The 17,323-nt window shown below is 36.4% G+C and overlaps 1 protein-coding gene across 1 annotated transcript in view; it reads right to left on the bottom strand.

The window, feature by feature from the left end:
- ABCB7 (ATP binding cassette subfamily B member 7) overlaps positions 1-17,323 on the bottom strand; it is a 149,287-nt gene that overhangs the window by 4,867 nt on the left and 127,097 nt on the right. Inside the window, exon 15 of the mRNA XM_004620914.3 lies at positions 17,023-17,130. Within this exon, the coding sequence (XP_004620971.1) occupies positions 17,023-17,130 (108 nt within the window). The remainder of the gene's footprint in view (positions 1-17,022; positions 17,131-17,323) is intronic.

Below are 17,323 nucleotides of genomic sequence, written 5' to 3'. Positions count from 1 at the left end.
TTAATTTTAATTAGTCAAATGGTATTTAGTATGTTTTAAATGTGCATCACTGAAAATGAACATGTGTATATGCTTCATTATGTTCATCACTAAAAGTCATTTCTACCTTTTACAACACACTTGTTACCCTTTTCCCAATTTACATACACCACTTTCTCCATGCCTTCTATTAAACACTAACTGGTATGATAGATCAAAAAACTTTTCTTTTCTTTTATTCATCTACTTGCTTTCTTTATATACCCTGAATGAGTGAAATAAGGTCCTTTTCTGACTGGCTTGTTTTTTTTCTTAATTTTTAAAAATTTTATTGAATCACCGTGAGATAGTTACAAGCTTTCATGTTTGGGTTACAATCTCACAATGATCAAATACCCATCCCTCCACCAGTGCACATTCCCCACCACCAATATCCTGGGAATACCCCCTCTTTCCCACCCTCCCCCTGCCTCTATGGCAGACAATATTCCCCATACTCTCTCTCTACCTTTGGGCATTATAGCTTGCAACACAGACACTGAGAGGTCATCATGTTTGGTCCATTATCTAGTTTCAGCATGCAACTCCTATCCCAGCTGGTTCCTCTAGCCATCATTTTCTTAGTGATCCCTTCTCTATTCCATCTGCCTTCTCCCCTCCGCTCATGAAGCAGTCTTCCAGCTATGGGCAATCCCCCTGGCCCTTGTATCTACTGTCCATGGGTATCAGCCTCATGTGATGCTACCCTACACTCCACAAATGATTGCAGTCCCTCTATGTCTGTCCCTCTCTTTCTGACTCATTTCACTTAGCATGATACTCTCCATGTTTATCCATTTATAAGAAAATTTCATGACTTCATCTCTCCTAACAGCTGCATAGTATTCCATTGTGTAGATGTACCAAAGTTTCTTTAACCAGTCATCTGTTTTAGGGCACTTGGGTTGTTTTCCATATTTTGGCTATTGTGAACAGTGCTGCAATGAATATATAGGTACAGATGTCATTTCTACCGTGCTCTTTTGCATCCTTGGGATATATTCCCAGAAGTGGTATTGCGGGGTCATATGGAAGCTCAATTTCTAGTTTTTGAAGGACTGTCCATATTGTTTTCCAGAAAGGCTGGACCAGTCAGCATTCCCACCAACAGTGAAGAAGCGTCCCTTTTTCCCCACATCCATGCCTGACTGGCTTATTTGACTAAGCATGCTATCCTCTAGGTCAGGGTTTCTTAAAACTCTTTCCCACTAATGATCCCTTTTTGAGAAATTTTTATATGATCCTGGGCATACAATATATGTCACAGGCATACAAAGGTAGGACAGTCATCTTAACAATACTGATTCTTCCAATCCATAAGCATAGATCTAGGTAAAGTGTGGCTCTCACTTTTTTCACAGGTAAATTGTACTCCAAATTCTGTTGATTTTTCAGTAGGGGGAAATTCAGTTTTGCAGATTTTGGTAAATGTAATTAATCCTGCATTAAATATGGGGATAGAAACAACTTCAAATTAATGATTTTTCATTTTTTGGTAAATAACCAGAAGTGGAATAACTAAATAAAGAGCATCTAATTTAAATTTTTTAGAAATTTCTGTACTGCTTTCCATAAAGGCTACACTGATTTATATTCCCACCAATAGTATATATAGTTTCTCTTTCCTGTGTATCCTCTCCAACAAAAGATGCCTCTTGTCTCTGGATAATCACTAGTCTCAAAGATGCAGGGCTGAGTTTTCTTAATAGTAAGAGAGGCTGACCATCTTTTCATGTGCCGACTGGCCATAAGTATGTATGTCTTTCTTAGTTTAATTGGGTACTCTGTCCACTTTATAATTGTTTTTCTATTGCTTAGCTTTGTGAGTTGTTTGCATATTTTGTATATTAACCAATGTTAGATAGACGTGCTATCTGGATGCCTTTTGATTTATACAAATTTGTTCTGCTATGCCTAAATTCTTGCTTTATGAAGTGAAACATTTGTTTTTAATGTTGTTTCCCCTTTAACTGTAGTTTTCCCCTTTAACTTATATCTTTAAGATTGTCATGGAGAGTATAGGTTCCTTAATATATTTTATGGTTTCAGATCTTACACTCAAGTTTTGAATGCATTTTTGTGTATAATGTTCAATAGAGTCTAAGGTTTTTCCTTTTATGGATTGCTATCCAGTTTTTTCAATACTGTTTGCTGAAGAGAATCTTATCACTCCATTGTAAACTCTTGGCTCCTTTGCTATAAATTAATTATCTATTTATTGTGGTTTTATTTCTGGATCCCCTGTTCTGCTTCACTAATCTACATCATCTATTTAAAAATATTTTATTTTAGGCATCGTGATTTACAATATTATTAAATGGTGGGTTTTATGCGTAGGATATTCTAGCACCACACTCTCCACCAGAGTATCTGCTTCCATCTATCACTATTCCTGTGTTTCCTATCCTGTCCCTTATCTCCCCTGCCATGGTAAGCTTCCTATTAAAGACCAGTTCTGTTGTCTTTGAGCAGGCTTTTTTCCTTACTAGCAGAAAGTTGAATTGTTTAATCTTATTTTATAGATGAGTAGTATTCCAATATGTATATGTACCATAGTTTCTTTATCCAGCCATCTGCTCCTGGACACAGAGTGTTTCCGGATATTGGCTACTGTTAGAAGAGGGGCAGATACAGGGCATCTCCCTCACATCTGGGCTATAAAGAAATATAGTAATGGACTGGAATCTAGTGGTATTCAATGCATGTAGTTTTTTTGTTACTTCTGGTGGTACTGCTGGAGGCTGCCACACTGAGTTGAGAACTGCCCACTAGGTCTGCCTGCAGCTGGGCAAGATCTCCAGGGAATGACAGTTGTTTGGCCTATTTCAGCCAGTTCCAATTCAACGGGATGAGAGTCCAAGGAGATTAGACCTTGGAAGCATTGGCAGCCAGCAAGGGACTTGCACGAACACCTGTGGAGAACAGTGAGGCAGATGTCAATGTGCCAATTTATGGTGATACAGAGCCCCTAGCTGTCAACTGTGACCCTCTAGGTGCTCAGCTATGTTGGGCCATTTTTGATCTAAATGGCTCTTCTACACTAGCCCCTTAACGTTGAAAAAACACGGGCTTTCAAGCATCAGTGGCCTTGCACAAACCTGAACTATCTCATCAGTGCCACCCAGGTCCTTCAGAACGGGCAAATGGTACTATGGCTGCCATGTACTAGTCCATCAGGACGCCAAGACTTGCTCAAACTCAAACTGAGACTAGTGCATCAAAACCTGATAAAACTCAAGAGATCTATTACAGGGAGCAGAAATTGAGCCCTCTTAGTCATTTTATGACTCAGACCTAAAGGAGTGAAAAAAACATTTTCAGACAAACAACAGCTAAAGGTCTTCATTGTATTTAAACAAGCTCTGCCAAAATATCAAATGTTCTTCCATAAAGAGCAAAGAAACCGCAATAGAAAATATAAAAGACATAATTGGGGAAAGACTGAAGTAAAGGGAACTCAAAAAATAACCTTAGAATTTCAAATGCAATCTACACAGTAACCTCAAAGCAAAAATACTTAGAAAAAACTTGCAATAGAGTCAAATTGAAGCAGATAATTACTTAAAAGGCTAGTATCAAAGAGCAAGTGGAGAAAATAAGGGAAAGTCAAAGAAACAAAGTTAACTGCAAAACCACTCAAAATCCTCATGTACAAGTGGCAATAAAAGCCTTTATGCTAATTACTTCTCTAATATCAATGGTTGGAACTCCCCACTAAAAAGAGAGTAGCTGAATGAATAAGGAAACAAAGGAAATCCTGCTGTTGCTCATCCTGGGAAACTATAAGCAAAAGAGCTTAAGAAAGGAGGAATGGCCATACCTATATCAGTGTATCAGAAAAAATACAATTTAAACTAAAGAAGGTGGGGCTGGAGTGATAGCACAGCAGGTAGGGAGTTTGCCTTGCATGCAGCCGGGCAAAAAAAAAAAAACCAAAACAATAAACTAAAGAAGGTTCTAAGTGATAAGTATGGACAGTACACACTATCAAGGAATTTAGGGTTTAATTCCTTAAAGTTGATAACTCTTATCAACATATATGCAACCAAATGGAGCAGCAAAGATCAGAAAGCAACTACTAATAGGTTCAAGGAGAACTATTAATATAAACAATATAGCAGTAGTAGACTTTACTACACAGATAAAACAGACAAAAAATTAATTAATAAAGAAACCAGAGCCCTAAATGAGGATCATAAAGAGCTGTACCAACAAAACATGTAAAGGATATAGCCACAAAAAATTGAATTTATAGTCTTCACTATTGCACATGAAATATGGTCCAGGATAATCCATATGTTGGGAAACCAAACAAGTGCCCATAAAAATATGAAGAAAGAATTCATATAAAATCTCTTTCAGATTACAGTGCTACAAGGATAGAAATTAACCAAAAAGAAATCCAGAAAAAGCTCAAACATCTGGAGACTAAACAACATAATGTGGAACAACAAAAGAGTTAAAGAGAAAAATCAAAAGTGAAACAAAAGATCCCCAGAAACAGATGAGATGAAGACACTGGATATCAAGACCAATGGTACACAAAAAAAGCTATATTGAGCATATACTATGCTTGGCTTACACCAAGAAACAAGAAATAGCTGAATAATCTAATCTCACATCTTGAGAAACTAAGAAAAAAACAATATTAAGTGACCGCAAAGCAGAAGGAAGAAAATAAAAATAAGAGTAGAGGTCAATAATATAGAAATCAAGACAATAATGTAATGTGTCAATAAAACTAGGAGCTGTTTTCAAAAAGACTAGTAAGACTGACAACCCCTTAGCTTGACTCATGGAGAAAGAAAGTACCATAAAAAAAATAGGGGAGGGGAGAAATTATAAGACATATGAAAGGGGAGAAATTATAAGACACCTCAAAAATATAAAATATCATAGGAAGTTACTGGGAACAACTTTATGCCACTAAGCTGGAGAACCTCATTAAAAAAACAAAGTTGTTCAATCTCAAAGACTGAATCAGAAGGAAGAAGAAAACTTTAACAACCCAATTATGAGTAAAGAAATGGAAATTAATCAAAGGTCACCCCAAATAAAAATCCAGGCCCAGACAGCTATACTAGTAAATGCTATCAAATCTTTAAAGTACACCTTATTTCCTCTCAAGCTCATGCAGAAAAGTCAATGAAAATCTGCCTAATTGCTTCTATGAGGCAATTACCCCAATAACAAGAGACACAAATATTACTAAAAAATGTAGACCAATATTCCTGAAAAATAGATACAAAGATTACCAACATCCCATATGGTCCCCCAGCAACGCCAGGAGTAATTCCTGAATGCAAAGCCAGGAGTAACCCCTGTAAATTGCCGGGTGTGACCCAAAAAGAACAACAACAACAAAAAGACTCCTCCAAAAATCTTTCAGAAGCAACACGCCAATATAGACTAGTCGGTCACAAAATTAAAATGCAAAAAGTTTTATTCTATAAGTAAAAAATGAATAGAAGAGAAAGCAAAACATATGACCCTTCTGTGTCCAAACATCAAGTACTTAGGAATCAACTTAATAAAAAGGTGATTTATGTATTAAAAAGTATGATGCTATTAAAAGAAATAGAAAAATGCACAAGCAAAAGAAAATATATTTAATGTTCATGAAATGGGAAAATTAATACTGTTAATATGACCATCCTACCCAAGCATTATTTATTTTATTTTTTTTATTAGTTTATTTTTAATTAGAGAGTCATGGTGAGGGTACAGTTACAGATCCATACATCTTTGTGCTCATGTTTCCCCCATACAAAGTTCGATAACCCATCCCTTCACCAGTGCCCATTCTCCACCACCAGTAAACCCAACATCCCTCCCCCCCTCCCCAGTCCCGTCTCCCCCCACCCCACCCTGCCACTATGGCAGGGTATTCCCTTTTGTTCTCTCTCTCTGATTAGGTGTTGTGGTTTGCAATAAAGGTGTTGAGTGGCCATTGTGTTCAGTCTCTAGTCTGTATTCGGCCCGCATCACCCTTCCCCCACATGACCTCCAACCACATTTTACTTGGTGGTCCCTTCCCTGAGTTACCTAGAATGAGAGACCAGCCTCCAAGCCATGGAAACAATCTCCTGGTACTTATTTCTACTATTCCAAGCATTATTTAGATTCAATTCAATAGCACTGTAGCACTGTAGCAGTGTTGTTCTGTCACACTGTTCACTGATTTGCTCCAGCGGGCACCAGTAGTGTCTCCATTGTGAGACTTGCTGTTATTGTTTTTGGCATGTCGAATACACCACCGATAGCTTGCCAGGTTCTGCTGTGCGGGCGGGATACTCTTGGTAGCTTGCCGGGCTCTCCGAGAGGAACGAAGAATCAAACCCGGGTCATCCTCGTGCAAGGCAACCACCCTACCCACTGTGCTATTGCTCCAACCCAAACTCAATTCAATTCAATTCAATTGAATCAATAGATTCAATGCAATACCTATAAAAATTACAACAGCATTCTTCAAGGGCATAGAATAAGAAAAACAAAAATTTGTATGGAATCATGATACTCTCCAAAGGCCAAAGCAATTAGAAGAAAAAAAGAATATGGCAGGTATTTCATTCTCTGCTTTATACAATAAAGCCATGATAAATAATCCAGTGTGGCAATGGAATAGAATTGAGAAACTGGAAGCAAGTTCTGGGATAAATATAAAGTTAATTAATGACAAAGGAGCTAAGTGCATTAAGAAAGTTTAGTCTCTAAAATAAATGGTACTGAGAAAACAAAACAATCACATGCTTAAAAAAATAAACTTATATCCCTATCTTACAGCACAATCAAAAGTTAATTTAAAATGAACTAAAGACCTTGATATTAGATCAGAATTAATAAAAAACACTAAAACACTGAGGAAAGCATAGGCAGAATTCTCCATGATATTGAGTTCAGAATTGTTTTCTATGATTCAACTACACTGGCAAAGAAAACAACAGCAAAAATAATCCAACTGGACTACATCAACTAAAGTTTCTACACTATAAAGAAGACCATTTTGTTCAAATAGATACTGGGTAGAATAAGAGAAAATATTTGCACACCATACACCTGATAAAGGGCTAATATTCAAGATACTGAGAGCACTAACAACACTCAAAAAAATTCCCTCAACAAATGGGGAGAGATGATGAACAAACACTTCTTCAAATAAGATTTCCAAAAATACAAAATAAAATCACTGACATCACGCCGTGTCAGTGAGAATGGGCTGTATCAAAAAGACTGTAAGCAATCAGAATTTGGGAGATGCGGTAAAAATGAAATCCACATTCACTTTTGGGTAGCACTGTCTAATTCAAACTCTATACAGAACAATATGAAGACTTCTCATAAAAATTAAAAATAGAGGGAGGGATATTGGGAACATTGGTGGAGGAGAATGGGCACTGGTGGAGGGATGAGTAAATGATCATTGTATAACTGAAATGCAAACACGAAAGTCTGTAAGTAACTACCGTACCTCACAGTGACTCACTAAAAACATTTTTTAAAAAAATTAAAAATAGAACTCTTATGACCAGTGATTTCACTCTTTAGCACTGATCCTATACAAGCTACATGTATATCAATGTTTACGAGAGCACTAAATAAAACAGCTAAGATCTGGAAGCCCAGATGTCTAATGACAGATGAGTGGATAAACAAATTGTGGTGTTTATACAAAATACACTACTACTCAGCTATAAGAAAAGATGAAACAATTTGTTTAGAACTAGAGGGTATCATGTTAAAAGAAATAAGTAAAAGGGAGAAGGACAAATGATATATGATCTAAATTGTGGTATATAAACAAAGTGAGGAAATGGTGGAAACAAAACCTGGACTCTGACAAAAAGATCTAAGGTGTAGGAAAAGAATGGATGGATTAGAAATGATATAAGGACAGTAGCAGAGGGTCTACATCACTTTGGTGGTGGTGAAGTTATAATTATTTTGCACACCAAATACTACTACAACCACAATACCTCAATAATAATTATTTTGTTTTGTTTTGTGGCTAAATATGGCAGTTCTTGGGGATTAATACTGGCTCTATCATCAGGGATCACTCCTGCTGATGCTTGGGGGACTCTCTTCAGTGCCAGAGATTGAAACAGGCCAGGTGCATGCAAGGCAAAGTACTTTAGCTCTTGTACTACCTTTCCGTATAAAAAAATTATTCTTTAATTTTTATTTATATTTTTAGTGAAGCAAGATAGCTTCTATTAAAACGTACTTAGACATGAGGGGACAGAAAGATAGGAAGTACATGTTCAAGAGAGAACATGGGCTTCTCCAGAGCGGTAAAAGCAAAGATACAACAGAGACAAGTCAGCGAAATACATGTTCAAGGAAGAACAATGTCTTAAAGAACTAGCCATGTAATTATTTTTAAATGCTACCAGAAAAGAATTATTTATGTAGAAAATACCAATGAAATAAATCAACTGATTATTCAATAAAAAGTACACTTTATATTATTTGTATGTAAAAAATGTGCAAATCTATCAAGTCAAGATTTCACAGCTTATCCCAAAGTTTTTGCTTTCTTCACCATTGAGTAACTCATATGCAAGTGCTTCTGGTTTATTGCCCACAGGCCATTCCTAGTGATGCTGCCAAGACCATATGTTGTGCTTGGATTAAACCAGGTTAGGCCACATGTAAGGCAAGCACCTTAAGCCCTATACTATCTCTCCGGTTCCCCAGAGTACATTTTGATTGCTGTCATCTCATGACACAGATTTTGAAATTGCAGCTCATAAAAAGTTCAGTACAAAATATGATTCTGGGCAGATACCTCCAGAATACAGAGAAAAATAACAAGTGTGAAAGTCAGATGATAAGAAGGATTCAGCCATCTAACTAAAAATAAAAAAAAAATGAAAGAACCTCTCTGATACAAAGTTCAAGACCAGCGGCTAGAGAGAGTACAGAGGGTGGGGTGTTTATCCTGCAAGAAAGCAGATCCAGGTTGGAGGCCGGGAGCAGAGAGATAGTACAGCGGGCAGGGTGTGTGCACTCCTTGCACACAGCTGACTGGATTCAATTCCTGGCACCCCATATCGTACGAGTGTCACCAGGACTGATCCTGAGCACACAGTGAGGAGTCAGCTCTTAGCACTACCAGTTGTGGCCTAAGCTACCCCAAAATAAAATAAAATAAAATAAAATAAAAATAAATAAAAAAAATAAAATAAAATCTGGGTTTGGATCCCCACCATATGTAGTACCACAGTGCCGTCAGGAGCAATCTCTGAGGGCAGAGCCAAGAACAAGTTCTGAGCACTGCTGCGTGTGGGCACTCCCCTCCTCCAAAGACAAAGATCAAGAACAGAACACATCTTGCAAAGAAGGCCACTTTAAAGCAGCTCCTTCTGCAGAATAATGGGTTTCTGAAAGTAAATGTCCTTAGCACATCTCTGAGAGCAAATTTGGGAAAGGCAAAAAGTAAGCCTGTTCATGTTTAAAAAGAATCACTTGAATTGGTTTTAAATTTTAGTCATTTTAATAACTGGATTAAACAATCATTTAGACATTTCTGAACAATAGGGATATAGTGAAGAAACCATTTCTAAGCACGTTCAGTTTGAAAAGTCCTTCATCAAAGATTTATTATTCCAAAAGAACTATCTTTGTGATACTAAACTTATCAATTCTGACAACAAAGGGAGAGTCTAACAGGCCACCAATGCTTAGTGAGTCTAAAGGTATGAAGAACTCCGAAAAACTACACATGCATATGAAAAGGAAGAGGACTAAAGGAAAACACTGTAAAATGCACTTTCACCAGACATTTTTGTTGAAGAAGAAACTTAAGTACAAAGAAATGGGAAAACTTTCACAACTGTTCAAACCATCAAACAGAAAACTGAAAGCACAGTTACCACAGTGACGATATGAGAGTAATAACTGTGGTAAATCTATCATTTCTGCTCAGACCTCTGTATCAGAGTATCACTGTGGGGGAGAGACCTTATAAGTTTAAAAATGTGGCAAAGATTTTTATCAGTTCTCAGCAACGATTCAACATCACAGAGTTCTCACTGGAGAGAAAACTTTAAGGTTCTGGGAATCTTCAATGAATGGTCATCTTAACTTCTAGTTAGGCATAATTAATAATATTGTACTTGACATTGGAGATAAATCTTAAAATGTGATGAATGCAATAAAACCTTTATTGACATCTCACAGCTTTTGTGCATCAGAGAAACCACATAAGTGTATACAATGTAACAAAGCCTATATTCAGGTCTTTCACTGTAATCAGAGAATTTATTCCAAAGAGAAATTCTGCAACTGTAAAGAACGTAGCAAAGACTCTCTGGAAAATCATACCTTAGTTAGCATCAGATCATTTATTCTTTATAAATGTAAAGAATGTGCCAACGCCTTTAAACAGTCCTCAGGCCTTACTCCATAACAGATAATTCCTTCTGGAGAAAAACCTTACAATTGTAGAGAACGTGGCAAAGCCTGTAACTGGTTCTCGAGCCTTAAGCAGAACCAGCAATTTCATACTGGTGAGACACCTTACAAATATAAGGATTGCAGTAAATCTTTTAGCTATTCTTCATATTCGACTATGCACTGTAGAATATATACTGTAGAGAAGCCACATGCATGTAAACAGTGTGCAAATCCTTTAGCTCAAGTTGAATCATTATTAACATAAGAAAACCTGTTCTGAAGAGAAACATTATAAATGCACAGAATGTGGTAAAGCCTTTAACCAGTCCTCATCTCTTACTGTGCCTTTTAGAATCCATACTGGGGAGAATCCATATACCTATGAAAAGCGTGTTGAGTTTTTTAAGCAAAGTGAAAGCCTGACCCAACATCTGAAAACTCATTCTGGAGAGAAACTGTACAAATGTACAAAATATTGGAAAGCTTTACCCAACCCTTAGTCTTAAGCAGTATCACCAACAACAGACTAGCAAGAAACCTTGCAAACATAAAGATTATGCAACTGCTATTAGAGTCCTCAGACATTAGCTGGCATCACAGGATTCATTCTGGAGAGAAATCAAATTAATATACAGAATGTGAGAAGAAGACCTTTACATAGTACTCAGACCTTACTCAGCATGAGAGATTCATTCTGGAGAGAAACTTAAGAGCTGTAAAGAATGGGGAAAATCATCCATTCTTAGTGAATATCAGGTGATACTTAGAGGACAGAAACCATATATAGACAAAAATGTGGCAGTCCCTTTTACCTGTGCTCAGATCTTACTGAACTTAAGAAAATTCATGCTACAGAAACACTTCATACCTGAAGATATTGAAGGAGATTTATCTAGAACATAAAATTTACTGAGCACCCTGGCATTCAAATCAGGGAAACTATTTACAAATTAAAACGAGGACAGCAAAGCTGTTCCTCATTCTCAAATATTGTACATAATTGAGATAAAATATATAGTTAATGTGAAACTAACATGTGTGAAACATGTACATTTAATTACAAGTCTTTACAAGTGCTAAAAAGGGGAAAAATTTCATTGAAATGCAATGTAAAGAAATATTAGAAGATTATATTTGAGGGTAGATTTTCTAGATATAACCATAAATGATTCCTTAGAGAAAAATGATTCAAAGTTGAAAGAATATCATTTATCTGTTACTATGTGACAATAGTTACATTTGTTATTGAAAAAAAACTCAAGTACATATATTAAGTATGACTGTACATACTTCCTATTGTGGATATAAAATTTTTTATCACAAATGTTGATCATGTTAATATTAAGTTAAAATTGCTATGTAAGTATTGCCTGGTAAGCTATGTAGGTTAGGACTTAATATGTATTTTCTCAGTTTCTTATGCTTCCTGGACTTACTTTACCTTAATATTTTCTCTACTTTCTTCATCAGTATTAGTAATTTACAAAATTGATTTTAGAATTATATAAGTCTTGGACACCAATTTTCTCATAATCAATGATTTAGGCAATGTTTATTCCACCACCTCTGGGATTTTTCTTGGGTTTTTTTGGTGCTTTCCTTTATCCTCAAATCTGATTATGTATCTTGAAACCTCCCAACTCCCTATTGTTTTGAAAGGCCTTTTCATCTGGAAACTCATGCCTTGATGTTCTTGATGTAAAACTATGATTAATCACACACTGACCATCTTTAGATTAAATCTCGTTATTTTTTTTGTGGGGGTCACACCCGGTGATGCACAGAGGTCACAGAGGTTACTCCTGGTTCTGCACTTTGAAATTACCCCTGGTGGTGCTCAGGGGACCATATGGGATGCTAGGAATCGAACCCAGATCGGCTGTGTGCAAGGTAAACGCCCTACCTGCTGTGCTATCGCTCCAGACCCTCTCATTTTCTTATCTTTCCTCTGTTACTATTTTTGATACTTCCTGAACTTCTTTAAACAATTATGTTTTTTATTTTGTTCTGTTTCTAATCTATTTATAAGCATCCATTCTAAAATTTGAAGTTTAACAAGAATAACAATGAAAACTTTAAATGCTTCTCCTAGTTTAACAATGGTTAATTTTCCATGTTTTCTCATTTATTTCATCCTCTCGCCACATTATATTTTACATCACTTTAAATTGTAGATATCATTACAATTCACCACTAATTACTTTAGTAGCAACATTTTCTAAAAACCAGGATAGTTTCCTTCTGACTGAAATGCATCTATGTCACAGTCACAAAAATTATTATAATGCATATATGACTTAACGTGTAGAAATATTTACACACATATATTTCCAGCTATGATCAATCAGCATCAATATTCTGGAATTATACTCTAAGTCCAACCTACTCTGTTAGTATGTGTTGCTGGCATTTATAACATGTACAGATTTGGTTTTATACAATGTCCCTCAAGTTGTATTTATATAGTTCTTTCTGATCCAGGCCAAATATTTCTGGTATAAATATAATATAGGTGAGATGCATCCAAAAGAACAAAAGCAACCGGTGTTGGTGCGGATTTGGGGAGAAAGGGACTCTCCTTCACTGCTGGTGGGAATGCCGACTGGTTCAGCCCTTTTGGAAAACAATATGGACGATTCTCAAAAAATTAGAAATTGAACTCCCATTTGACCCAGCAATACCATTCCTGGGAATATATCCCGGAGAGGTAAAAAGGTATAGTAGAAATGACATCTGCATTTGTATGTTCTACAGCACTGTTTATAATAGCCAGAATCTGAAAAAACGGAGTGCCCCAAAACAGATGCCTGGTTAAAGAAACTTTGACACATCTACACAATGAAATACTATGCAGCTGTTAGAAAAAATGAAGTCATGAAATTAGCATATAAGTGGATCAACATGGAAAGTATCACGTTAAGTGAAATGAGTCAGAAAGAGACAGACATAGAAAGATTGTACTCATCCGTGGAATATAAAGTAACAGAATGGGAGACTAACATCCAAGAGTAGTAGAGATAAGGACCAGGAGGTCTGCCTTGGAAACTGGCCTCACATGCTGGGGGAAAAGGCAGCTGCGATAGAGAAAGGAACACCAAGTAGAGGATGTTGGGAGGAACCAATCGGGTTCAAAGATGTGTGCCAAAAGTAGACTATAGACAGAACATGATGCCAATCAATAGCTCTATTACAAACTACAACACCCGAAAGGAGGAAGAACAGAGAATTCCCTGCCACAGAGGCAGGGTGGGGTGGTGGGAGGGATACTGGGAACATTGGTGGAGGAGAATGGGCACTGGTGGAGGGGTGGGTAAATGATCATTGTACGACTGAAATGCAAACACGAAAGTTCATAAGTTTGTAATTGTACCTCACGGTGATTCACTAATAAAAAATTAAAAAAATAATAATAATATAGGTGAAATGTCTTCTGTGTATTATATTCAGGAACACATGGTGTCAATTTGCTTCACAATTAAGTATTAAGTATGATCACTTGGTAAAGGCTGTATCTACTATATGTTTTAAAGACAGCTTCTACTTATAATTAATAATTAATCTATGTGATTTTAAAAACTATAGTCTATTCCCCAATACTTTTCACTATGTGTTTTTATGAAAAAATGATCCTTAATTGAATCAATTATTATAATAGTGGTTTGATAGATTGTGATTGGAAATTCTTCATTCCTTCTACATGTGTTAGTTCACATTCTTAAAAAACTTTCCTGGGGCCGGAGCGATAGCACAGCGGGTAGGGCGTTTGCCTTGCACGCGGCCGACCTGGGTTCGATCCCCGGCATCCCATATGGTCCCCCAAGCACCGCCAGGAGTAATTCCTGAGTGAAAAGCCAGGAGTAACCCCTGTGCATTGCTGGGTGTCACCCAAAAAGCAAAAAAAAAAAAAAAAAAAAACTTTCCTTTAGGAGGGATACCTGGATCATCCTTAGACCCAGGGTATACGGAGGAGAAGAGAAAAAATAAGAGTGGAGGGAAGGGGGAAAGAGAGAGTGAGAAACAAGGCGGGGCAGGGGTTAAGGGGATTTAAGTACATTGGTGGAGTTAAGGAATGATAGAGAGCTAAATATCCAAACCACAGAGTCAACAATACTGAAATCATGAGACCCAAACTTGAACAACCCTAATTTACAAAAGTGCCTGTCAAGAGGGCAGGTTGGAGTTCAGGGTAGGGGAGGGCATGGGAGGGAATCTGGGAACACAGGGTGGAAGGAAGCTGACACTGATGGTGGGATCGGTGCTACAACATTCTATGTTTAGAATCCCACAATGAACAACTTTGTAAATCATGGTCATTTAACATAAATTAAAAAACAACAAAAGCAAAATGTACTAAGAAAAAAATCTTTCCCTTTTCCCACTATACCTTTTTATATATTACCATGAACTTACAGAATAGTTTTCACTTCAGTGTATTATCATTCATTAGTATCATTCTTTTAGAGAGTTAAATTATCCCCCACCTTTGGCCAATGGGAACCCATTCAGAATAGCTCCTTTGCACGGATGATATGTCTTCATCCGTTATTGTGCCCCACATATACAGTAAGTCATTTCTCTAAGGTGCCATGGTTTCTTTTGGTGAGTAATAGTATTTAATGTGTGAGATCTAGATGCTACGTATATATTCATCTGTACTGAAATTTTGTTTCTTCTAAGCTTTATCACTGAAAATTGCTCATTATAAATTCATACTGGTAATTTTGTTCCAAGTTAACATCACGTTCTTCCTCCTCTTTTCCCTTTCCATATTTCTGAATTCTCTTCCCGCCAAACACCTCTCCTTCCCAACAATACAAATGGATCTACTCATATGATCAGTTATTAATATATATACAAAGTAGCTCTGAATTGGCTACTCTAACAACTTCATTTGTTGTTCTACCAATAACATATTCATTACATTCAATTTTCTTTGTTTTTTCATAATTTATTGCACTATTTTATCTTTTTCTACCTCAACCCTCTTTTTCCTGAGAAAGCCAAAAGGGCAAACACGCCCATAAATACCTCAGATTAATTACATGGTTGATTCTCAATTAATTTCTGGTTGTTGTGTTTTCAGAAATCTTTTACTAATCGTCAGCTTTTCACAACAGGTTCACAAGGTCCTAGAAGCTGACTGCACAAGACCTATAATCTTATCTTTCGGTACATTTTGATTTCTAGTTTCTCACTTTGCTCTATTATTCTGATTTACTTATATTCAAAGCCTCTGACACAAGAAATTTATTAATCAATTTCCTGAAAAATAAACTTTCAGCTTCTTGCCAAAGCTGAGAAGAGATAATAACCAGACTCTAGGGGGCAAACAAGAGCCCAGGGAATTCTTATTTCTCATGCAGACTTACTGTGAAGTCTAGTTTCACTAAAAAATGCCTCTCTTTGTAATTAAGCAACTAAAGAAACATCAAATTACAAGCATAGTGAGTAAAATTTTAGAGAAAGGTGCTATGATCATTAATAAACTAGTTCCAGGGATCAGAAAGAAGGTACAGCAGTCAGGAAGCTTGGCTTACACAAAGATGACTGGGTTCAGCCCCCAGTACTTTATGTGACTCCCCTGGCAATTATCACCAGCAGCTGTCCCTGAAAGCAGAGCCAGGAGAAAGCCCGGAGAACCATCAGGTACGGCCCTCAAACCAAAGTAAATAAATAAACAAGCTCCAAATACAATCCAAATCCCAGTGACACTGTGGAAAAATAACTTAGATACGGTGACCCTCATTGAATGATGTAGTTAAGAATGCAAACTTGCTAACAAATTTTAATATCTTATAATTGTGGTACTCTGATTTATTCAGAACACTTAGTATTCTTTAATAGAGATTCTCCCAGAAGAGATAGAGAAGACTTTACTTGTTTTGGCTTACTTTCCCCTGAAGGAAAAAGGTGAACTAAAAATGCCCATATTTGACAATGACCACTTTACTTTATGATAATTTTCTTTTAGAAATCAAGAGTGGATCTGTAACTGTACCCTCACGATGACTCTCTAATTAAAAATAAACTAATAAAAAAAATTAAAAAAAAAGAAATCAAGAGTGGATAGAGATATCACATAAGTGAAAATATAAAGTACTGTAAATGTATTGGGCAAAAATTCTCTACAGAAAAGTGAATATAGAAAGACAACATATTCCTTTTAAAATCTACATCTGCCATATAAAGAGTTAATGTTTTTCTATTCTAATATTGTTTTATTATTTTAATAAAGTTAATTAATATACTTTATTCATCTTGAAAGTGACATGCATTATTTTTTATCAAACGTGGGTGAAACAGAATTCAGTCAGATTTACTATCAATCAAAGAATATAAATTCTTCACATCTCTTCTGAAACAATTCTTATAAACTTATGCTTGCAACAACTTTTGTTTTGTTTCGGGGCCATACCTGAAGATGCTCAGCAGTACTCCTTGCTCTGCATTCGGGAATCAATCCTGGTGGTGCTCAGGGGACCATACAGGATGCCGGGGATTGGACCTGGGTTGGCCACATGCAAGGCAAGCACCTTACCCGCTGGCCCCTGTTTGTAACAATTTTGGTGTTTCTCAAATATTAAGTTTTAATGTTAAATCTCTTACCTGGTTTAAGACAATGATTTCATCTGCATCAATGACTGTTGACAATCTGTGTGCAATGAAAATAGAAGTTCTGTGTTTGACTGCATCCTTCATGGCACTAAGAATAGTCTGAAAATTTGACAAAAAGAAGAGTGGAAGGGGAAACGATTAGAAAAATGTAAATTAAAATTTCATATATTTCCTAAATAAACTTATAAAATGTCTACTACTTACTTATATTACATTAACTTGAAACAAGTACAATACTTTGACCAACCTACTAAAAACAGGAGAAACTTAATCAAAAAAGATTAAAACTGTC

Source organism: Sorex araneus, chromosome X (genome assembly GCF_027595985.1).
Source record: "Sorex araneus isolate mSorAra2 chromosome X, mSorAra2.pri, whole genome shotgun sequence".
In the NCBI taxonomy this organism is placed as follows: domain Eukaryota; kingdom Metazoa; phylum Chordata; class Mammalia; order Eulipotyphla; family Soricidae; genus Sorex; species Sorex araneus.
This window is presented reverse-complemented; position numbering and strand designations above follow the sequence as displayed.